Source organism: Thamnophis elegans, chromosome 6 (genome assembly GCF_009769535.1).
Source record: "Thamnophis elegans isolate rThaEle1 chromosome 6, rThaEle1.pri, whole genome shotgun sequence".
Classification (NCBI taxonomy): domain Eukaryota; kingdom Metazoa; phylum Chordata; class Lepidosauria; order Squamata; family Colubridae; genus Thamnophis; species Thamnophis elegans.
This window is the reverse complement of record NC_045546.1, coordinates 74,035,086-74,059,237: the sequence shown is the minus strand read 5'-3', so window position 1 is coordinate 74,059,237 and position 24,152 is coordinate 74,035,086. Positions and strand designations below refer to the sequence as shown.

At 42.4% G+C, this 24,152-nt stretch overlaps 3 protein-coding genes across 5 annotated transcripts in view; 2 read left to right on the top strand and 1 right to left on the bottom strand.

Annotated features, from left to right (window-relative positions):
* Window positions 1-2,100: 2,100 nt before the first annotated feature.
* On the top strand, window positions 2,101-6,345 carry C6H5orf49 (chromosome 6 C5orf49 homolog). The gene is made up of 3 exons (XM_032219300.1): window positions 2,101-2,471; window positions 4,326-4,442; window positions 6,190-6,345. The coding sequence occupies exons 1-3, from the start codon at window positions 2,289-2,291 to the stop codon at window positions 6,343-6,345; spliced, it is 456 nt and encodes a 151-aa protein (XP_032075191.1). The 5' UTR covers window positions 2,101-2,288.
* A 1,886-nt stretch (window positions 6,346-8,231) lies between these two features.
* FASTKD3 (FAST kinase domains 3) lies at window positions 8,232-17,875 on the bottom strand. 3 transcript variants are annotated; one of them, XM_032220315.1, is made up of 7 exons: window positions 17,812-17,875; window positions 15,252-16,700; window positions 13,994-14,073; window positions 12,801-12,975; window positions 11,505-11,574; window positions 10,372-10,486; window positions 8,232-8,420 (listed from the first exon to the last, which is right to left on the bottom strand). In XM_032220315.1, exons 2-7 carry the CDS (start codon window positions 16,675-16,677, stop codon window positions 8,304-8,306), a joined length of 1,983 nt encoding a protein of 660 aa, XP_032076206.1. In that variant the 5' UTR covers window positions 16,678-16,700; window positions 17,812-17,875; the 3' UTR covers window positions 8,232-8,303. The 3 variants fall into 3 exon arrangements, with proteins under 3 accessions (XP_032076206.1, XP_032076209.1, XP_032076207.1); XM_032220318.1 differs by lacking the exon at window positions 17,812-17,875 and adding an exon at window positions 17,657-17,801; XM_032220316.1 differs by lacking the exon at window positions 17,812-17,875 and adding an exon at window positions 17,669-17,801.
* Window positions 17,876-19,040: 1,165 nt separating this feature from the next.
* MTRR (5-methyltetrahydrofolate-homocysteine methyltransferase reductase) overlaps window positions 19,041-24,152 on the top strand; it is a 41,053-nt gene continuing 35,941 nt past the window's right edge. Inside the window, exons 1-2 of the mRNA XM_032219778.1 lie at window positions 19,041-19,368; window positions 21,444-21,601. Of these exons, the coding sequence (XP_032075669.1) occupies window positions 21,458-21,601 (144 nt within the window). The 5' untranslated portion in view covers window positions 19,041-19,368; window positions 21,444-21,457. The remainder of the gene's footprint in view (window positions 19,369-21,443; window positions 21,602-24,152) is intronic.

Genomic DNA, 24,152 nt, shown 5'->3' with positions numbered 1-24,152 from the left:
AAAGGGGGCTGCAGACACTGTTCTTTAGTGATAAACATCAGTTTGCTTTCTCGGAAAGTTGCTCAAATATTGGACAACATCTACAAAACCCACCCCTAGGAAAAAAAATCAGCTTTGAAAGCTGAATAACTTAACGCAGGATAATGAAATCTGTTCTGATCCCCCTTGTCCCACACCAAAACACTCCGAGCCAAAGATACTTTACGGAATTTATTAACAGACAGCAATAGCAATAGCAGTAGACTTATATACCGCTTCATAGGCCTTTCAGCCCTCTCTAAGTGGTTTACAGAGAGTCAGCATATTGCCCCCAACAATCTGGGTCCTCATTTTACCCACCTCGGAAGGATGGAAGGCTGAGTCAACCCTGAGCCGGTAAGATTTGAACCGCTGACCTGCTGATCTAGCAGTAGCCTGCAGTGCTGCATTTAACCACTGCGCCACCTTGACAGACAGGTCCTTGGCAGCAATCCAGCACAGACAAGCCTTGGCAGCAATCCAGCACAGACAAGCCTTGGCAGCAATCCAGCACAGACAAGTCTTGGCAGCAATCCAGCCTGCCAAGCTAACAAAATTGTTCTCCAATGTTAGTTAATGCGTTGACTTCTGCAAAAGGGACGTGTGCATGAGCATTCCTTTTATAGTCTGGAAAGGAGCCTAATTACCACCAGCTGAGTGCAATTATCTCCTGTAACTGCGTAACTGTTCCTTACGCCTATTAGCTCTCCGGTGCCGGGCATCTAGGAACAACTCCCTTGGCTCCTCCCCACTGCTGACGTCCGGATCACACTCCCTTGTCTCCTCCCTACTGCTCCAAGGCTCTGGTGCCTCCTGGTAGCCAACCAGCCTCTCTGCGCCCTGCTCGGAGTCGGAACCCTGTCCAGGGTCCTCCACATCCTCCAAAGCTGACTCATAGGGCCCCTCGCTGTTGGAGTCTGGTGGCAGCTCCAACGGCTCCTGCTGGGCTACAACAGAACTCTATCCACCATTTTGCCGTAATTTAATCTGCTTTTACTATTAGATGCTGGCAGCAGAAATCTGGCAGAATAATGACATTTCTCAATCATAAAATCCTGTTTTGCTTGCACTCCTGCAGTTCCATCGGGCAGTGTTGTTACCTTTTCACCCTTATCTTTTCAGCAGTTACCTCTATATAGTAGGGTTTGGTTTATGGTTTTTTGGTTTTGTATGCCGCCCATTCCCGAAGGACTCCGGGCGGCTCACAATAAACAGGGGAGGGAATAAATAAGACAATGCAAACAATATTAAAAATCCACAACAGTCACAATTGAAACGGGGGTGGGTACTTCAACAACCCCCAGCCTGCCGGAACAGCCAGGACTTAGTAGCTTTACGGAAGGCCGGGAGGGTAGTAAGGGTCCAGACCTCCACGGGGAGCTCGTTCCAGAGGGCCGGAGCAGCAACAGAGAAGGCTCTCCCCCGGGGGGTCGCCAGCCGGCATTGGCTGGCAGATGGAACCCGGAGAAGGCCAAGCCTGTGCGATCGAATTGGTCTTTGGGAGGTAATTGGCAGGAGACGGTCTCTCAGGTACCCAGGTGCGTGTTCTGAAATGAAAAATTCTCAAGTAGCGCTGTGTCCTAGGATAAATTCCTTCAAGGAATGGATAAGTACCAAAAGATCGGTTACATGATTCTTCCTTGTCAGTGCCTTTTATTAACAGCTACTAATGAGACACATTTGATGAGGCTCCTATTAGTCTGTTTGCATGCAGGTATCAGTAACAGCTCTCCTGACGTTAAGTCATTCATGCTTCTGAACTCATTGTTCAAGGACCTTTTGTCTATCTGCCAGTGGAAAAGTAACTAATTCCCCCTTTAGGCTCTTTGATATCAACACCTCCACTTAGATTCTGTGATATCTATATGGGGCTGACAAAGGTGTCTCATGTTTCAAGAAACATCTACCGTCATCCGTGTGATGACTTCATTCAGAATCATAGCCTTACCTCTTTGAATCCTGTCCACTATCCCTGTATTTCTCAAGATAAATTCCTGCTAACATATACAGTGACTTCACAGACACTTTATTTGTCAAACAGATTTCACACAGCAGTGTGTGAGAGCAGCCTGGGCTTTGTTTCCCCTAGCCACAGCTTTTCTCAAACTTCCAACCTCCTTGTACACGATTTGACATCATAGTTTATTCAGATGGTCTCTTAGTAACCAAAGAACTCTGCAAATGCACCAGCTGGTGCTAGGTGGGAGATTAGTAGGGAATGCAAAGCAATCCAGCCTGCCACTCAGCTGAACGCTGGCCTTCACGGGGGAATGCAAGGAGCCCAGAATGGAAAGGAACCGGAGGAAGAGGAAGTGTTGGGAGAACTGGAAGGGGTCAATGAGGCACTAATAAGGAAACACCAGCTTCCACTCTCCGCACAGTCAGCCTTCAGCTACATCCCACCCCGACACAAGGACCCACCGGAACTTAGTTATTTTTACCAGGAGAGCAAGGTATGTCCAGAAATTTTGTGCTATAATGGAGGGAGGTCAATGCATCCAAGACAGGTGTTATGATGGAAATACCTATTAAAAGGCTCTGCAAATGAAGCATTGTTCAATCTTTCAGCCCCAGAAAATTGCAAATTGCACTACAAGTAGTCCTTGACCTATGACCACAGTTGAGCCCAAAATTTATGTTGCTAACTAATACATTTAAGTGGATTTTGCCCCACTTTTATGACTTTTCTTTCCACTGTTGTTAAGTGAATCATTGCAGTTAATAACCCAATTGTTAAGTGAATATAGCTTCCCCATTAACCTTTCTTGTAAGAAGTCACAAAAGGTGATCATATGACCCTAAGCAGGGGTGGGTTTCAACCGGTTCGCGGCGGTCCCTGCGAACCGGTTGGTCGGCGAACCCGGAAGTAAGTAACTTCCGGGAACGGCGAAGGGCCCACCCTCCTGCCCGCGCTCCTTACCCGGTTTTGACGAGTTCTGCGCTTCCACGCATGCGCAGGACGCATACAGCGCCTGCGCGATCCTCCAGGAGCAGCTGGAGCATCGCACAGACGCTAGTACGCATGCGTGCGCCATGCGCGTGCACGAGGACGCCGCCGGCCCCGTTCCAACCGAACCGGTTGGAACGGGGCGAGAAACCCACCCCTGACCCTAAGGTACCACAACCATCATAAATATGAATCATCTGAATTTTGATGGTATGCCCATGGGGATGCTGCAATGGTCGTGTGAAAAACAATCTTAAGTCCCTTTTTTCAGCGACTTAAGATTGAAGTGTCACCCAATAAACTCTTGTAACTCAAGGACTAACTATATCTAATTTTTTGAAACGTAGTCTCTGGAACTTGCTTTTACATTGGAGCTCACTCTGGACTTGTTTGAATAATAGTTGGTGAAGTCAGAAAGAGCTGTATGTTTGTAACTATCTCCTCGTTTGTGAGCAGTGTCTTGTATTGTGCTATACCGGGTAGGAATATGGATTAATTTTGGAGCCAAGGGTAATATTCAGACATGTGGCATGCTGACATTAGCACAACACTACAGCTTCTTTCTCTCTTTAGAAGCTAAGCAGTGCTTAAAGCAGTGTTTCTCAACCTTGGCAACTTGAAGATGTCTGGACTTCAACTCCCAGAATTCCCCAGCCAGCGAATGCATTCGCTGGCTGGGGAATTCTGGGAGTTGAAGTCCAGACATCTTCAAGTTGCCAAGGTTGAGAAACACTGGCTTAAAGGCTTTTAATCATGTTGGAAGAGCTCAATATATTCAGTGGCTATGGTAAATTCAGCAATGGTCACTAACTAATACCTGTCTCCTAGATAGAAATTATTGTAGATTCTGTGTTTTATAAAAATGTTCAGCACTGTATTTTTATTTTTTTTAAGAAAGCCTCATTAAAAGAGCAGAGGTGGCGCAGTGGTTAGAGTGCAGTACTGCAGGCCACTTCAGCTGACTGTTATCTGCAGTTCAGCGGTTCAAATCTCACCGGCTCAAGGTCGACTCAGCCTTCCATCCTTCCGAGGTGGGTGAAATGAGGACCCAGACTGTGGGGTCAATTTGCTGACTCAATTTGCTAAAAATCTGTAAACCGCTTAGAGAGGGCTGAAAGCCCTATGAAGCGGTATATAAGTCTAATAAATAAATATAAATAAATAAATAAATGTTCTGTCACTTATTGACAGCAATTCTTTACGTAGATATGAGAACATGCACTTTACTGCTCAGCAAAGAAAATTTAGTATATAGCAATACCCATGTTTATGCATATCGGAATGGTCAAGGAAGTTGATTCCATAACTGTGATGTGATCCTGTTCCATCATTCAACTGATACAGCCTTTTAATTTTTAAGACAGGAATTGTGGCCCTGTATGACTACATTTTTAAAAGACCGATCAGCTATGATGCAAAGCTCCATCGATGTGACAGAGAACACGCAAAAAGCAGAGGACTTCACATTAATGACGAGGTGATTGTCGAGTCTCAGGGTGATGAAAATCACTACTCCCCCTCCTGTCTGCTCACTCACTTAATGGCCAAGCTGCTGCCAATTAACTGCATTCTACAAGCATGCAATGGAGTACTGTAATAATTATTAGTTTAAAGCTAGGATCTTATGCAAATTTACTTAAGAGTAGGAACTCCTAGGGCAGGGGTGTCAAACTCACATCATCACGGTGGTGTCACATGACATATCAGGACTTTCCCCTTCCCCTTCGCTAAACCAGGCGTGACCGCAGCCAGCACGTGACACTGGGAGTTTGACAGCCGTGTCTTAGGCTATATCAAAACAACTTGCTTAGGGTTATATGACACAACTCTTGTCAGATTCAGCCTCCCTCTGCCAGGAAGATCATTGGTTGAGTCATAGATGCAGGTATTCCCACATAGAGCCGAGGTGGCGCAGTGGTTAGAGTGCAGTACTGCAGGCCACTTCAGCTGACTGCTATCTGCAGTTCAGCGGTTCAAATCTCACCGGCTCAAGGTTGAGTCAGCCTTCCATCCTTCCGAGGTGGGTGAAATGAGGACCCAGACTGTGGGGGCAATTTGCTGACTCTGTAAACCGCTTAGAGAGGGGCTGAAAGCCCTATGAAGCGGTATATAAGTCTAACTGCTGCTGCTATTGCTATATTTGAGCAGTGGGGTATTCCAAGTTTGGGAGTTAACAAAATGTATTATAATTACTGGATTAAGATTTATTTGCAAGTAAGCAGCATCTGAAAACTGCTATACATTTTGAGAGTAAATATAGGTAACATTATCTACTGTGTAGTAAATCTAATAGTAGACTGAAGTACAAGGGATGTCTCTCACTAAGCCATTAGCATGAAACAAACAGAATTAAGATGTTGAGCTCATTAATTAAAATAGATCATAATTTAGCAAATACTTGCCTCCACCCTTGAAATATGTGGAATTGAAATGGGTAAGCGATCATGTCTTCCCATCAAGTTTCTATAAGCTTTACGGGGAATAATATTGCTAATGGGATGCTAAATCAGTTGCGTGAATAAACCTTCTGAAGTGCTATACAAATGCTCATTATTCTCAGATGACAGTTGCATTTTGCAGGAAAAAATGACAATCCTTCCTTGAGGAAGTATTTAGTAACATAAATCTCAAAGTACTTGTTCATATTAGATAATCTACAGAGAACATGAGGCATTTTAAAGAGAAGTTCCTGTAGAGTGGAAGAAATTATACCCCAATAGCATTTTTCTTTTGGAAAGGATTACAGGTGACTCTAGCTGTTTTTTAACGGATACGGCTGAAGAGTGTAAAGCTGTGAGATTTTTTTTTACCTCTTTTAATCTCAGGAAACCAAAACATATTTGGAAGATGTCATTTTTGATTTGGATGCAGGGCAATAGAGCCGAAGTGGTGCAGTGGTTAAATGCAGCACTGCAGGCTACTTCAGCTGACTGCAGTTCTGCAGTTCAGCTGTTCAAATCTCACCGGCTCAAGGTTGACTCAGCCTTCCATCCTTCCGAGGTGGGTAAAATGAGGACCCGGATTGTTGTTAGGGGCAATATGCTGACTCTGTGAACCGCTTAGAGAGGGCTGAAAGCCCTATGAAGAGGTATATAAATCTAACTGCTATTGCTATCATCCGCCATCATTGCCAGCAGCACCATACCAAGCACCTTATCTCGTTTTCTTTTTATCTCTGTTGTATTTTTATAGTCGCAAATCACATCTTAAAAATATTCTTACAGGAAAAGAAAAGGCCTGTAGCTATCTTGTCTTCTTCTGAATATGGGCGGCATATCAACAAACCTGTGGAACAGCTAATCCGAGACTACGTCCGCATTAATCACGTAAAGGCTGAGTTCTACAGAAAAAATGGAATAGCTTGCTTGGTAGAAAAATGAATCCAACTTAAGAGTCTACTGCGATAGATACCTAACAGCAAGATGATATCAAATTCCCGTAGTGTCCTGCTTGGATTTACAGTTCAAATGTAACATTACAATATCTTCATATATTTATTGCTGGGGTTTTAGCTAAAATCAGCATCTTTAAGGACCTTATTTAGGTCCTTAAAGCATGATACTTGTGTGGCTGCCAGTTAATACTCACCTCGCCATATTTTTTTCCCTCCTGGAAAAATTGTGAAGATTTCACCAAAAAAAGTGGCTTGACACTCTTAACACACTAGAATTGCCATGTATTAATTTGAAAATAATCACCTCTGTCATTTCTTGTCTATGATTTATAGGATAGTTTTCGTTCTTTTAGTATTATCAAAACTAAAGGACTTGGTAGCATGTATTGTTGCTCAACATGCTTTTCCCTCCAATTTCCTCTTTTCGTTAATGTTTTATAAGTGTGTTTGGAATGCTTAACTAAGATCACCATTTAAAGGAAAAAAATATTGAGAAAAGTATCTGTCAACCTGCTTTTATGTCAAGGATGCACATGTATTTATATATAAGCTGTGCATTAGGAATAAAGATCAGCTGATAGATGGGCAGCTTCATAACAATGAATTCTCAATGCTGAGCACAAACATTAAAGCTTGACATTAATCTCATCTCTTGAAGTTGAATAGTTTTGTTTTTTGATTGCTGTTTTAGTGGAATTTTTTTGTCTGGATACTAGGGATTATGAGTTGATGTAAACCACATTTAATATGCATTTCCTATCAGCCCAGAAGGGTAGCTTCTTCGCAGAACAGCATTTAGGAGAAGGGGAAAGTGCCAATTTTAAGCAGGAGAACAGAGGAGGAAAAATAAATGTGAATTGATTGGTCCCTATAAAAACCTTTCTTGTGGTAGAATCTTGTTTTTACTTAATGGTAAGCCGCCTAGAGTCACCTTTTGGTGAAATGGGAAGCATATAAATTTATTAAATAACAATACTTAACAATATACAATGTATGCAACATATATGCATACATACATAAAATATACATACAAATATGCATATACACATAAATTATATACATACCTAAAACGTAAGTGCACTCAAGTTATATATTTAAGGTTTAAGGTTTATTACACTTGTATGCCGCCCTATTCCCGGAGGGACTCAGGGCAGCTAACAAACCAAAAGGAAGGGAATAATAAGGCAAGCAAACAAAATACGGAAACAATTTAAAAACAGTCAACAGCCACACAGTTCGAGTGGGGATGGGAACTCATCAGCCCCAGCTTTGCGGAAAGCCTGAAGGGTGGTGAGGGTCCGGATATATTTACTCCACGAAATATTTACTTTCACATCTAGTCTGGCTCCCTTGTATACATGTGCATGCAGCAGGGGTGGGTTTCTCGCCCCGTTCCAACCGGTTCGGTTGGAACGGGGCCAGCGGCGTCCTTGTGCATGCACGCAGTGCACGCATGCGTACTAGCGTCTGTGCGATGCTCCAGCTGCTCCTGGAGGATTGCGCAGGCGCTGTAGGCGTCCTGCGCATGCGTGGAAGCGCAGAACTCGTCAAAACCGGGTAAGGAGCGCGGGCGGGTGGGCCCTTCGCCGTTCCCGGAAGTTACTTACTTCCGGGTTCACCGACCAACCGGTTCGCGGGGACCGCCGCGAACCAGTTGAAACCCACCCCTGGCATGCAACCTAAAAACTAACAGAAAAAAACTAAAACCTTTAAGAACTAAACATTCCTACATTTCCCAGGAGATGCTATATATTACCAAGGGAAAATGCAAGTATTTTTCAAGTTAACATGACATCAGAAAAAAATAAAAAAATAAACCTAGGTGCATTTGTACTTTCTCTCCATGTAAGCTTGGGAGACAAAACTATATAATTGGATAAAACACAGGGTTTATTTAAATCTTAATTTCTCAAACACAAAATCAACAATAGCCTTCATATGCACTTATTTGGCTTCAGCTTTATTTTCATGGAAGCTATAAAAGTTAGGAAAAACTTTCTTGTGTAGGTATTCCACTACATCATTTTTGTTGTCCAGTGTGTTAAACTCAAAAAATGGGATCTGAAATATAAAGAAATGCAGGAGACATTATTCAAACCATTATGCAAAAATTAAAACATTAAAACAATTTAAAAGTTTTCTTTTCTAAAAAGGATATCAACAGGCCTAGCACAAAAGGGCATTTGACCCCTCTTTATTTACTTTCCTCATCTGATTAAAAAATGGCCTTGTTCCTGTCCTGTTTCAATATTCTTGATAGTCCTGTTACCTATCCTTTGCTAACTGTTGTGACCCAGCAGGAGCCATTGGAGCTGCAAACAGACTCCAACAGCAAGGGGCCTTATGAGTCAGCTATGGAGGATGTGGAGGACCCTGGACAGGGTTCGAACTCTGAGCAGGGCGCAGAGAGGCTGGTTGGCCACCAGGAGGCGCCTGAGCCTTGGACCAGTGTGGAGCAGACAAGGGAGTGTGATCCGGACATTATGCATTGGAGCAGTGGGGAGGAGACAAGGGAGTTGTTCCTGGACGCCCGGCACTTAAGAGCTAATAGGCGTAAGGAACAGTTGCGCAGTTAAGGAGATAATTGCACTCAGCAGGTGGTAATTATGCTCCTCTCAAGACTATAAAAGGAATGATTGTGCACACGCCTTTTTGCAGGAGTCAACGTATTCACTAAAGTTTGAGAACTTTTCGTGGCTAGCTTGGCAGGCTGGAATGCTGCCAAGGTTAGTCTGTGCTGGATTGCTGCCACCGTATTGTCTGTGCTGGATTGCTGCCAAGGCCTGGACTGTGTTGGATTGTTGCCAAGGCCTGGACTGTGCTGGCTTGCTGCCAAGGTCCTGTCTGTGTGTCAATAAATCCTTGCAGTATCTTTGTTTCGGCGTGCTTTGGTGTAGGACGAGAGGGGTCAGAACAGCTAACTATTGATGCAAAAATGGCTCCAGGCCTATGGCACAACAAGAATGTGATGGCAACAAGTCCTTGAGGGACTACAACTAGGGATTTTAGTCTTGAATAATAGCTGTCTTTTAATAAATCTGAAATGCTAAGTGCTAGGATAAAATCCAATTATACTCACTGGGGAGAGATCATCTAAGAGTTATGGACATAGTTTAAAGTGAAACACTCAATTTAAATGAAGACAATCCCAAAGGCAGTCTTAAAGGGGGAGAAAGAAATATTCCTGTCTGAAATTTTGAACGGCTATTTCTGGTCTAGTACGGGAACTAGATGTTCCAGTGATTCAATTCAATATAATTGCATTAGTGTATTATACTGGTATTAAGGGCTGGATAGTGAAATATTGCTTTGGGACATACATTTATTTAATTTGTATACTGCCTTTATTATTTTTACAAGTAAGGGATGAACATAACCAACACACTTTCCTCCTCCTATTTTCTCCATAACAATTCTGTGAGGTGAGCTGGGCTGAGTGAATGGCCCAAGGTCACTAGATTGGCTTTCATAGCTAAGACAGGACTTGAACTCATGCCAGTGGTGGGTTGCAGGCGGTGCACCCTGGTACGGGCGTACCAGAGCCTACCAGGAGCACTGGGTACCGTTCCGGTACGGTGCTCTGCAGAGCCCACCCGAGCTCCTTATCTGTCCTTTAAAGCCTTCGGCGCTTCCGCGCACGGTGCGTACAGCACGTGCGCGGTGCTCCACCGAGCAGCTGGAAGCGTTGCAGAGGCATCGCTGGTAGCTACAACGCGTGCACGCGTGCGGGCTTGCTGCACGCGTTCATGTGGTCAATGCCAGGCCCCTTCCAACCGGTACGGTTGGAACGGGATCCGGAACCCACCACTGACTCACACTCTCCTGTTTCGTAGCCTCATGCTGTTAGTTCACTCTTTAGCTATGAGACAAAGAACAAACAGTCTAGAACAACCCTCAGAAGTAAATATTTCTATGAACAAAGCACCACTATAGATCTCCAAATATAGTTAAATATTTGAAGAAGAGTGTCTTTCCTATCTCTTGAAATATGTAGCGGAATTATTGAATTTACCTGTACAACGACATAGCCAATGAGCTTCAGATGCCTTTGCTTAATGGATTCTCTCCCAAGAAGATTGTGACTATTAGCACAAAATCTCTTTTCGTCATCAATGCAGAGAGCTATTCTGTAAAATCAAAATATTGTCACTGCTTCAAATTCAAGATGTCAGTGCAGGCTTTCCTAACTACTTATATCTAAGAATACACAAAGGTAGGCAATAACCTTATGTCTACAAGTAAATGTTGAGTCCTTGTGCTTCTTTCTGCATAAATAGGTATGACAAAATTGGCCCCTTTCACCCTGACGCACACTTGAGAGAAATATACAATGAGCAAGTTCCAAGGAGAGCCATTAGGGGCATAAACAGGAGCTTAGACTAATGGACAGAAAAATTGTGAGTTTTCATTGGCCTATGGTTATTGTGCGAATTAAAAAGTTTGTTAAGCAAAGCAAGTCCATGGACCTTTTTGGACTAAAGGCATCTGCCATAGCAATAAGATGTGAACAGGGATTCCTTCCTTCTGAGGCTAGCATGATGGATTTGCATGCTGCCACCTTCTTTAGAAAACAGCTCTAGGGAATTGCAACAGTATGGAAAGGGAAGAGGCAAAAATAGAGCAGAAACACTAGCTTGACTTGAACACTGAAAAATATGCAGTAGTTTCTCTGGTGCTGAGTAAGACTAAAAAGGCTCGGAACTAGAATATTGCTAATATTCTATCAATGTTAGTACTGCTCTGCTTCTTCAATCACAATCAGAATCAACCACATGGGAAAGAGCCGAGGTGGCGAGTGGGTAGAGTGCAGTACTGCAGGCCATTTCAGCTGACTGCTAGTTCAGCAGTTCAAATCTCACCAGCTCAGGGTTGACTCAGCCTTCCATCCTTCCGAGGTGGGTAAAATGAGGACTCAGACTGTGGGGGCGATATGCTGACTCTGTAAACCGCTTAGAGAGGGCTGAAAGCCCTATGAAGCGGTATATAAGTCTAACTGCTATAAAAAGTGGACTAAACTTTTCAAACAGAAACGTAAACCAAATGCTAGAAATAATTGTTTACTTTTTCAGGAGAAAAGAAAAACTGAAAAGTTTCTTCAGGTTTGTGAACTCCCTTTGGAAAACAATAATCTCCAGTTTTCCTTACCTTTCGTATATCTCATCATGTGCGTTGACTGGGAGTACAAATCCTTCTTCATTGAGCTTAATCTCAATATCTTATATGGAACAAAGAGAAAGAAAATAGCATTCATCGCAACTATCTTTTTACTGAATTTCATTCATTTTCATAATTGAATAATAACTTATTTTTAATCAGTGTGCAACATTGATAACTGAGGCAGCCTTACTGTTTGTTAAGTACATTTAAATTGACTAGAAACAAACATGGCTGTTGTGGCTGAAAAAGGAGGGGGTAGAAGGCTTCAAATTATCTAGGGCCCTTGTACTAATGAGATAATGGACTGTTTCACTTTTTATCCACACCATTATGCCCCCACCTCTACTCCCAATTAACTGCATGGAGGACCAAATCACTCTTGCTGCAGTTCTGAAGGTACAGTATAATATGCAGAAAGCTCACACTGAATGAACATGAACTTCTAGGACAGTGGTGGGTTTCAAAAATTTTTGGAACCTTCTCTGTGGGTGTGGCCTCCTTTGTGGGAGTGGCTTGCCGGCCATGTGACCTGGTGGGAGTGGCTTGCTGGCCATGTGTTTTCTTTGTTCCTTCCTTCCTTCCTTCCTTCCTTTCTTTCTCTCTTTCCTTCCTTTTGTTTCTGTCCCTTTTTTCTTTTTTTCTTTCATCTATCTCTCACTCTTTTCCTTTCTTTTTTCTTTCTTTCTTTATTTCTTCCTTTCTTTCTCTTTCTCTCTCTCTCTCTGTCAGTCTGTCTGTCTGTCTGTCTCTCTCTCTCTCTCTCTGTGTGCGGCAGTGGGGGGTTTCAAAAATTTTTGGAACCTCTTCTGTAGGTGTGGCCTGCTTTCCGGGTCCACTGGTGGAACCTCTTCTAACCGGTTCGGTAGATTTGACAAACCGGTTCTACCGAACTGGTGTGAACTGGTAGGAACCCACCTCTGTTCTAGGATCATAGTTTCCACAACTTTAGTGCTATGTATGAATATTCCATACAAATACTCTAAAGAACAAACAAATTCCAACAATATGAGATAGGGAATCATTAGGCAAATAATCCCAGTGGAAACTATACAGGACAAATCCCTGCAGTCATCTAAAGGCCGAGTAGAACTCAGATTTCCAAAAGTTAATACCAAATTATATTTTTTAACGTGACGCAAGGGGAAAATAATACGTTGCTGGAGATTAACCTCATCCCACCCATTACTCCTTGGAATATGGCCATTCCACCCGTTCGATTCTGAAAAAGGTGCGCCTATCTAAAACTGAACACAGCTATCAGAAAAGGAAACAGGGTTTGCTCACCTATTGTGTAGTGATATGGTGTCAGAACATTATAGACAAAATATTTTTGGCTCCCTAAGAGGTCAATCATGCCAGCCTTCACTCTGTTGAAAAGATGAAGATCAACCTTGGATTCTAATGACTGACATCTAGTGTAAAAGGACTTGACTTGGTAGTCTAGCGGAAGCCAGGGCTTCTGTAAAGACAAAAGATAAAAATTTGAAACACTTTTACGCCAAGTTGCTTCCTGCCAGTTAACCAAACAAATATGAACAAACATGCAATTAGTTTTTAAAAACCACCAATGAACTGACAACATAACAAGCTACACAATGCTGGAAGAATGATGAATAAGGGGGAGAAGCCACATCAAAGAAACCACCACATCAGTAGACCTATGAAATGGTATTAGCAGGCTCTTATTTTTCTCTCCAGTTAGTATAAAGCAGGGGTGCCAAACTCCAGGCCCGGGGCCCAGATCCTGCCTGCAGGGTGCTTAGCTCTGGGCCGTCCTGGAAACAGCAAAGGACCAGCCCGCGGTGCCTCTGCCAGTGAAAATGGAGCTCTTGGGGGTCACAAATGGCTCTCGCGAGCTCAATTTTTGCAGGCAGACGGTTGGCAGAGGCTGTCCCAGCTGAAAACTGAGCTAACAAGGGCCGTTGGTGACCCCCAAGAGCTCCATTTTCGCTGGCAGAGTGTTGCAGGAGGTCATTCCAGCTAAAAACGGAGCTCAGGAGCCCATTTTCGCTGGCAGAGCATTCGGGCCACCACAGGTGCCCCTGACGAGTGATTTCATGCTGCCCCCCCCCCCCCCAGGTCAAACACAACCCTGATGCGGCCCTCAATGAAATTGAGTTTGACACCCTTGGTATAAGGCAATATAACAGATTTTCCAGATGCAGATGTCATGCCCTGGAATGCTTCTTTTGTGTTCTTGCGCCAGCATAGAAGTGCTATAACGGGAGCAGAAGTTTCCCCCACTGGCATAAATCTATGTGAACACCTTCATCCTGTATATCTTAGGGCCAAAAACCCATAGGACTACATCCTAAAATGCCAGCAAAATTATTACAGCTGATATGGAGGATTACTAACAAGCAACATTAGTATATTTGTCCATTAGTATTATGAAACACATATCAGTCTGAGTAAAAATGTACAGATGCCAGCATTTGCTTAACTGTTAATATTAATCACCGTCAATAATATCATACCTTATAGTATGGACACTCCAGTTGAATTGTTAAAATCAGCTGACTCAACTGAGAAAAAATCTTCGGTCTTGGACTTTTAGCTAAGATGTAAACAATCAGAAAGACACATCATCACACCGCAACTTAAAGTTGATTTATTTATTTCATTTATTCACTAGTATTTATATGCCACTCCAACCAACAAACGATTCTTGAGTGGTTTACATTCCCTTACAAAGCTAAACCATCATTCCCATCATTAAATAACATAAGAATTGTAGGTCCTCTGTTGTGGCCCAGCAGGAGCCGTTGGAGCTGCCACCAGACTCCGACAGCGAGGGGCCCTATGAGTCGGCTCTGGAGGATGTGGAGGATCCTGGACAGGGTTCCGACTCCGAGCAGGGCGCAGAGAGGCTGGTTGGCCACCAGGAGGCGCCGGAGCCTTGGACCAGTGGGGAGGAGACAAGGGAGTGTGATCGTGACGTGTGTGTGTGTATGTGTGTGTATATATATATATATATATATATATATATATATATAGTGTGTGTGTGTGTATATAGATAGATAGATAGATAGATAGATAGATAGATAGAGACAGACAGACAGACATATAGATTGATAGATATATAGAGCCAAGTACCACTCACTCATCCCAAAATCTCCAGAACCGTAAAGCCTACAAACTTGAAATTTGACACGTATGTTCCTCTTGGCTTCTAGGTGCTCACTAAGGATTTTTCGAAATGACCATCAGATCATTAGTATTTCTTATACAGTAATTAACATGCTCTGATACTAAGGAGTTCTACTCCCCCTCCCCACTTGAAAAGAACTGTTCCAACTGCCAGTTGCCTTATATTAACATGCTCTGATGCTAAGGAGTTAAACATTCTACTCCCCCTCCCCACTCAGGAGCAGTCTGAGGCTCCCTGCAGTTTTAAACATCGGTACCTCACCAAAATGTCTACGCCTTCCACCTATGGAACTGCTTCCAGGCTCAAGGAGGTGGGAGCGATATTCCCTTATGTATTTCAATCACCGACCACCACTGAGCCAACGGATTGTGAACCGAATTTCTCCTGTATAGCCCGATAACATAGTTTCGGCGCGAAGCACAGGTATCCAGCTAGTGTCTTTATAAGTATTTGAACACCATTCAGGCAGCTGAAAGCCTTGCTAATTTTCATTTAAAGTGCCCCTATGGTTCCTACAAACTATTTGAAAACAACTGTTAGTGGAAGGACTATTATAACAGAAATTATAACGTTTACATGCTTACCTTGCAATTCCTGCAGAAAGAAGGGGCTGAACAGTTTTTCCATAAAATTTAGCGGGTAGCATTGAATGAGAATGCAGGAATGAAGAAGGTTCAGAAGTTCATGAGGTTCAAACTCAGAAATTCGCATGCTAACGAACCTTTCAACCTGCCGGAAAAAAGATGGAGCAGATGGCGGCAAATAGTTGAGCTTCCCAAATGGAACAACCTGCTCAACAATGTGAGGAACGGTGAAATTATCAGCACTGTAGACAAAGGTTTCTGCCACTGCGTTGAATATGGGTTTGGAAAGAATGCATAGCGTACTGCAGTACTGCATGATTTTGGAAATTGTGTTGGGATGCATCACAAAGCCAAATTTAGTAACATGTCTTTCTAGGGCCTCTGTGAAACACTGGTCAGAGCATCTGAAATGAATGAATGCTTCCAGCACATTTATCATTTCATCATCTGTAAAGTATGGGATATAACATGATGCATGCTTACAAAGTTTTATGATCAGGTTATTAACCTGGGTTTCATCTAAAACAACCAGAGCACTTAACACTGTACTTGTCTGTTTGGGAGTGAACTGGCAACCTTCCGTCTCTGCAAAACTGTTCATTTTGCTTAACAGGTTCTGGAACATGTTCGTTTTCCTATCTGCATACAGCTGCAGAGTTCTGTAAACTAGGATCATTTCTTCAATCTTCCAGTCCTCAACATTTGTACTCTGAATTTGATTCATAATTTGTTCCAGCATAGCATGTTCTGGTCCTCCAAGATTAAATAAACCTTCTCCAAGAATACACAAATTTTTAATAGTCATTTGTCCCTTATCAAGACGTTGCTGGCTCTCTGACACCAAGGAAACCATCAAGGAACTGCAGGGATCCACATGCAACTTTGCCAAAGCATTTAGAGAATTTACAAGAGCAGAGTCAGATATATGTGTGGAATCTTTTTCCAACTGCAAGCAAAGTGATTTGAACATATCATTTTCCATCAGCAACTCGGGACTTTTCATTAAGCTGTCCTGTAGCTGGACTTCACCCAATCGCTGAAAGATAGCTGCTACCATGGTGTCAGATAAACTTTCCAACGAACTCACAAATTTGAAAATATCGTCGTATGAAGACCACTGGTTCAATTCCTTCAAAATTATCTGTTCCCCTACTGTCTTGCTATTAGATTTTAAATCGTTATTGGCCTCTCCAAGATGTTGCACTGTTTCCACAACAGGGTTAGTATGATTTTTTAGTTTCACATGGTAGTTTCTACGAGAAGTGCATGGGAACCCTCTTCGTTTTTCCAATATAGAAGGGTCCAAATAGCTGACTGTCATTTTCTGATAGAAATGGTGGAAGGCTCTGCTTCCAGTTAGCAATTGTCTGCACGCTTGTATATTTGAAACATATATGTGGAAGGATCGGACAACCATAAAAGCCATCTTAGCTTGGCTGCTGACATTGCCTGAAAATAGAAGAAAAGGTTAATAGTTTGCCTTTTTAAACAGTTTGAAATGATAAGACAAGAGGCAGCACATCAACTTCTTAATTCTGTGTGAGTATGATACTGTTAACTAATGAATTCAACTCAGAAAAAGACCTTAAATATTTAACATCTGTAAATGTGGGTTTGAAAGTAATGAATAAGGCTAACTTTAATTCTGAAGCTGGAATAAGTAGCAGAGTTGGATAAGAGGTCCAGCTGCCAAGGGAGAAATTTCAATCCTGCTCCTTGTCGGTATTGCCATGATTCAAAACAACAATCCAATTAATGCAAAATGCAATACAAATGTAAATTGTGCATTTTTTTTGTAAACATCAATTGCTCCTTTATTGGTATTGCGATGATTAAAAACAACAACCCAATTAATGCAAAATGCAATACAAATGTAAATTGTGCATTTTTTTGTAAACATCAATTGCTCCTTTATCAGTATTGCAATGATTAAAAACAACAACCCAATTAATGCAAAATGCAATACAAATGTAAATTGTGCATTTTTTTGTAAACATCAATTGCAAGACCTTTTGATGTGAAATGCGACTACTGTGAGCTCTTTCCTACTCCTCGGCCAATGCGTTTGTCTCCAGTCCTCAAGATAGGAGGGAAAGTGGCAAACTGCTCTCGCCAGAGCGGTTGTTTTATTTCGGGCTGGGAAACGAGATCAGCAAAGTTGCTTGCTCTCACACAAGGGCGACGGTGCAGACCTACCTCCCCTCCGGCAGCAACAACAGATAATAAAGCGTATCCACCCATAGAAGCCAGAAGTGGATCAAAGAGGAGGCCTGAGCGAGAAAGCAGAATCGTGCAAGGCGGAGACCGCCCAAACTGACCCTTTCCAAAACTACCCGGTCTGTTTTTACTAGCAGCCGTAATCGCAGCACCCAGCGGTCAAAGAACCGCAGTTACCCCTAACTTACAACAGCGCTCACCCAGTGCAAGCGGCAAGGAGCTGCTCCCCCCAAAGGTTACCAAAGGCTACTTAAAGGAACTTCAGCCAATGCACAAAGCGGAGCTGGAGGCAGCGCAGCCCAGCGGAGTCCTCCGATGGGCTCCACGTGCAGGTCATCCTTACCTTTCTTCCTCGGCGGTTTCAAGGTTCCACTTCTGGGTAAGCGCGGCGACCCAATCGGATCCCGTCTTTGTCGTTTTGTGCCCCGCCCTCCTGTACTCATTGGATTGGCTGCAAAGTCACAAAGCCCCGCCTCGCCCCTTCAGCGTGACCCTGATTTGCTTTTTGCAATACTCCGTGGAGATAGAAAGGGACAGAGGGATACTGCGCTCCTGGGTGGTTTTTGCTGGTGAGTGAGAGGATTGGAAATCGGAATTCATCGGCTTGGGAAAAAGGCCTCCACGCTTCAAAGCGTAGAACTTGTTGCAGAAAATGACGGGCTTTAGACTTCTCAGGATACAAGAAAAGTTTATTTGGCAGCCAGGTTCAGAAAGCCAGCCCATGGCTAGCATTGCAAGTTCTGAACAATTTCATTATATCGAAGCACGCGTTCTTATACATTCTCAAAGGCAGCGTAACACGGAAACACTTAACCCATTTCTTAGTGGTTATTTTGCGGGAAAAGCTTTATAAGGCGATGGGGGTCTTACTTCTCCTTTTGTTACAGGTATGGACTAGGTGTCATTAATGACCTTTAATTGAACCTTGTGGTTTGGACTTTTGACATAGGGACGTTGGCTAGAACAGTGTTTCTCAACCTTGGCAACTTGAAGTCCTGTGGACTTCAACTCCCAGAATCCCCCAGCCAGCTATGCTGGCTGGGGGATTCTGGGAGTTGAAGTCCACAGGACTTCCAAGTTGTCAAGGTTGAGAAACACTGGGCTAGAACATCTTGTGGTTAGGCACTTGCTTCCTGTTCTTTTGCAAGCTGCAACTCTGCCTATGTGGCTTTTTAATATACAAGCAAAGGGTCCCCGAGAGGATGTCCAGCCTGACCCAGTAGGCTTCACACTTGACGTCCAAATCTCACTTTACGTCCTACTTTAAACTCATCATAGATTATCATTCATTTCCATCTCAGCACCGTCGCCTATTGCAAGCCAGACGACCCAGCCCCTCCTCCTGTTAATACCAATTGTGCATTGTACTTTTTCCCCCCCCTGAAAAGTTTGCAAAAAAAGAGAGAGAGAAAAAGCTGATGCGATCGTCTGGGAGGTTTGCACTTCGCAAAAGTGCGCGATTCTTAGGCAGGCGGCCCTTGTGGCCTTTCGCTGGAAGTTAGAAAAAAGGTGGAGGAGAAAGATGGTCGCCTCTTTATATATTTGAACATGAATCTATTTTTTTTAAAAATATACCCACCCACCTAATGACGACTGAGTGACAAGAGACAGAAAGTGCCCCAGGCAGAATCAGCCTATTCTGGAAGGATTTTTGGAGAGCCGGCGCTCCGCTGCTGTTTCCCTTCTATGCAAAACACTGGAAAAGAAAACGCAGGTTTCTTTTCATGCTGCTTCCTTGTCGGATCCCTTTCTGATCCCGCGCCGGATTACTCTCCCTCGATCCTGCGCCGGCGAGGATCTGAGTCCCGGAGGGGCAAAAACTGGGCGGCGCACGTGTGATCGGAGGCTGGGGCGACCTTTTCGTGAAGACGAGCAACAGCTGCAGCTCTGCTTAAAGAAGGTGTTTGGTTTTTCCCTTTAATTCTTGCAGCTCGGCTTAAAGAAGGTATTTGGTTTTTCCCTTTAATTCTTGCACCTCGGCTTAAAGAAGGTGTTTGGTTTTTACTTTTAATTCTTGCAGCTCGGCTTAAAGAAGGTATTTGGTTTTTCCCTTTAATTCTTGCAGCTCTGCTTAAAGAAGGTATTTGGTTTTTACTTTTAATTCTTGCAGCTCTGCTTAAAGAAGGTATTTGGTTTTTACTTTTAATTCTTGCAGCTCTGTTTAAAGAAGGTATTTGGTTTTTCCCTTTAATTCTTGCAGCTCTGCTTAAAGAAGGTATTTGGTTTTTCCCTTTAATTCTTGCAGCTCTGCTTAAACAAGGTATTTGGTTTTTACCTTTAATTCTTGCAGCTCTGCTTAAACAAGGTATTTGGTTTTTACCTTTAATTCTTGCAGCTCTGCTTAAAGAAAGTGTTTGGTTTTTACTTTTAATTCTTGCAGCTCTGCTTAAAGAAGGTATTTGGTTTTTCCCTTTAATTCTTGCAGCTCTGCTTAAAGAAAGTGTTTGGTTTTTACTTTTAATTCTTGCAGCTCTGCTTAAAGAAAGTGTTTGGTTTTTACCTTTAATTCTTGCAGCTCTGCTTAAACAAGGTATTTGGTTTTTACCTTTAATTCTTGCAGCTCTGCTTAAACAAGGTATTTGGTTTTTACCTTTAATTCTTGCAGCTCTGCTTAAAGAAAGTGTTTGGTTTTTCCCTTTAATTCTTGCAGCTCTGCTTAAAGAAAGTGTTTGGTTTTTACTTTTAATTCTTGCAGCTCTGCTTAAAGAAAGTGTTTGGTTTTTACTTTTAATTCTTGCAGCTCTGCTTAAAGAAGGTATTTGGTTTTTACTTTTAATTCTTGCAGCTCTGCTTAAAGAAAGTGTTTGGTTTTTACCTTTAATTCTTGCAGCTCTGCTTAAAGAAAGTGTTTGGTTTTTACCTTTAATTCTTGCAGCTCTGCTTAAAGAAGGTATTTGGTTTTTACCTTTAATTCTGAAGCTGGAATAAGGAGCAGAGTTGGAGAAGAGGTCCAGCTGCCAAGGGAGAAATTTCAATCCTGCTCCTTTGTCGGTATTGCGATGGTTCAAAGCAACAACCCAATTAATGCAAAATGCAATACAAATGTAAATTGTGCATTTTTTTTTGTAAACATCAATTGCAAGACTTCGATGTGAAATGCGACTACTGTGAGCTCTTTCCTACTCCTCGGCCAATGCGTTTGTCTCCAGTCCTCAAGATAGGAGGAAAATGGCAAACTGCTATCGCCAGAGGGGTCGTTTTATTTGCGGTTGGGAAAGACAAGTTTCCAGGGTGGGATTTGTCTGCCGGGGGAGATCCGGCAGCTTCTGGCTAGGGGACTCTCCTCCAAGAGAGCTCACCTACTGGGACTCGCCGCTTGAGCCTTCCCCTCCCCACTCCCAGATGTGTTTTCGAAGAACCGAGCAAAGTTGTCTCTAAAGGCATTTGAAAACCATAGCTGCCTGCCCTATGGCGGACTTCGGAGGTGTGCTGCTTTCTAATGTGACTTTTTAAACTTCCTGCGTTGTTGCTTCTGTACTTCAAAGCCTTAGGATTATGGGGAGGAATGTAAGGGGAACGAACAAACGCAAGGGCCGCTTCCATTGGTGCAAAACCTGGCATGTGCTTCTGTAGAGGTCCATGTTAAAAAAATCTGCTCTGGATCAGTACTTTTCCATAAACAATTTTATAAAGCCCTAGAATGGCTTTAAGGCCTGCTTGAGACCTGCCCTTTGCACCTTCCTGCCTGCCTTCAGGGATATATTTATTGGCTGCAAGGGAATATACCTGATCTCCGCTCTCTGCTTTTGCAATAAGCCAACATTACTTTTTTATTTTTGTTTTGCATTTTATTTGCTGTTAACTCGTTTTGAATAGACAGCTGGAATGCTTAATAAAATGTAAATACTATGCATTAAGAATTTCCGCCCAGGGTATTTTCCTGTAAAACTAAAGACAGGTTGGTATAGAAAAGGGTTGTTGTGTCTGTTCAATAGACCATATTTTTTTTCTTTTCCACCCCCCACCCCCTTTCAGTTAAACCTTGAAAAATGTGTTGTGAAAGAAATAGAAGATTTCTGCTGCTTTATGCAAGTCAGAAAGGACAGGCGAAAGCCATAGCTGAAGAAATATGCCAGGAGGCGAAGGAACATGGATTTGAAGCAGATATTCACTGCATCAGTGAATCAGAGCAGGTGAGACTGTAATATTAAGATCCGTTTTTGACAAATTAAAATAAGCGTTGAACTGTGGGAAGTTATCACCCAGCCCTCTCCCAGAAAAATGAAATATCCTAGGAAATATTGAAAAGGCAGAATATTTCTCTGGATATGAAAAGAAAGAAACATGTTTTAAAAGACAGAATAGTTGCCTGTAGCTTCCTGCCCATCCCCACTTGGTCAATGGACCATTAAGAAGGCCAAGCTAGTCCACTTTACATAAAAAAGACTTCTCCACTTCAGCTCCAGGGGGGGATGGGATTAAAAGCATGATAATATTGGCCCATTACTCAACTGACCACATGGCATCTGAGAACTCAACCAAACCTGGATTCAAAAGGCAGCCTAGAGAGTTGCCCCTGCATGGCCCCATGGGAGTCTGACAACCAATCAGAATACATTTCTTACGCAGGAACAGGAAACAGAGAGGTGGGACTGAACAGGTTATAAAAAGCCTAGCAAGCCCCTCCCTCAGCCCTTCTCTTCTTCTCCACCAACATTGAAGCATGTGATCACCTTTTCTGTTCAGGGCTCAAGCCATGTGGTCCTGTCCACCAATAAACCATCTTTCCAAGCAGCCTCCCTGTCTCTTGTGTCTTTTCCCCCACTTGGAGCCGAATCCAGAAGTACATTTCTTTCATCAGAACAATTTCCCCATTCTATTCTTTTGCCTGAATATTCAAATGGTTCCTTAGAAATCAAAAAGCATGACTTGCTTTTTCCCCCTACTCAGTTGAAATTATGAAATAAACTGTTGTAACTGTTGTCAATTGTTTATACAGATCTGTCCACGAGTTTATCTTTCTTTCAAAGAGAAAAGGAACTAGAGAAGGAGAAATAAAGCAACAAGGATATTTTTAATGCATGTACATGTATTTCAGTTTCTTCCTCAGGATGTGTTAAAAAGTCAAGATTAAACTTAGAAAGGCAGCGACTAGAATTTGATATCATTTCTTTCTAATCCATAAATAGTCTATTGTGCTAAATAGATCCTATGTAAAGTATTGTCTTGGATATCTAATAATTAGAAATGATTACATTGTATGTCTGTATCTTGTAGTAGAATCTCTACCGATGTATTTATTCTAGCGGTTGATCTAATCATATCTAGTCTAGTCTAATCATGTTATTAGCCAGAGACTTTTTCAGCGAGAGTCTTTGAAAGCAGAAAGGCTGCCCATCAGATTGATTTTGTCTCTATGTCGGACAAAAATCTCTCTTCCAAGCATCCCTGTTGCTCTCAAAGAAACTAGGTGGAGAAAACCTTTCTACCATTCAGAGCAATCACGTTTGCTAGCTTACCAGCCAACAGTCGCCTTTAGCGAGATAGGTGGCATGTAATTTTGATAAATAAGTGAAAAGCCAGCAAACGCAAATGTTTCCGAAAATACAAAGGCCTTTTTTCTGCTTGTCTTCTGTAGAGGTTATACAAAGGTTATGTACAGACATGCGCAGCAAACTGCCATGATCTCAGTAACCGGTTACCTCAACATGACCTCACCTAATTAGTAGCCAGGCAGTACCAGGAGGTATTGTGTTATGTGAAGCCTCTACCTTGGCTGGGATGGTCTTAGAGATTGACAAGGAGAATAAGTCAGTAAGATGCTGTTGCTACCTATGCTCTTGCTTTGCTTGTTAAAACTGTATAAAAGCCAAATAAACTCTGCGTAAGGCAGAGAGATATTTTGGACCCCACGTGCTGTGATGGATTTCTGAGACCAACAATCTTCCATTCAAAATGCAATGTTTCTGAAAGGTCGAAAAGACTTTTTCCAAACTTTCCATCTTTCAGAAACATTGCATTTGGATCAAAAAGTTTGCTGGCTTTTTGACCCGAATGCAATGTTTCTGAAAGATGGAAAGTTTGGAAAAAGTCTTTTCTACCTTTCAGAAACTTTGCATTTTCTAGTTTTTGAGCCAGAAAGCTAGTGAAAGAAGGGTTCTAAAAGTTAAAAGTTCTAGGGAAGAAAGGGGATGAAAACTGCTGCACTAGGCCAGAGAAAGGAAGCTCAGATCTTCAGAGGGTGTTTTTTTTTGGGGGGGGGTGTGTGTCTGTTTAGGCATAGCAATTCCCTTCTGTTCCCTAAATGGACCACAACTGGCAGACCCAGAAATTGCAGTAATTGACTAAAGCACTCACATGGGCACCTCACTTAATGATTGCAATGGCTTATGACCAACACTCCAGGCCTACTTCTGTTCATAACTTTACAGCTAAAATGATTCATTAGTTATTCCGTTGAGGTTGCAATTATTTTTGGTTATTTTTTTTCTGTTAATGGCACAGCTTGTAATCTATTTTTTCTTTTTTTTTTAACGACAGATTTTTTAAATTATTTTTTCCCTTCTACAACACCTTACAGTCATTACATCAACATTGTTATGTCATCATACCTGTACATGTATATAATATTTCGCTTCTATATTTACACACTTTATACACAGTTCTATATATATTTATATATATTGTTTTTTGGCTTAATTAATTTTGTTCCTGTTTTGCAGCCATTTGTACCAATTGTTCCAA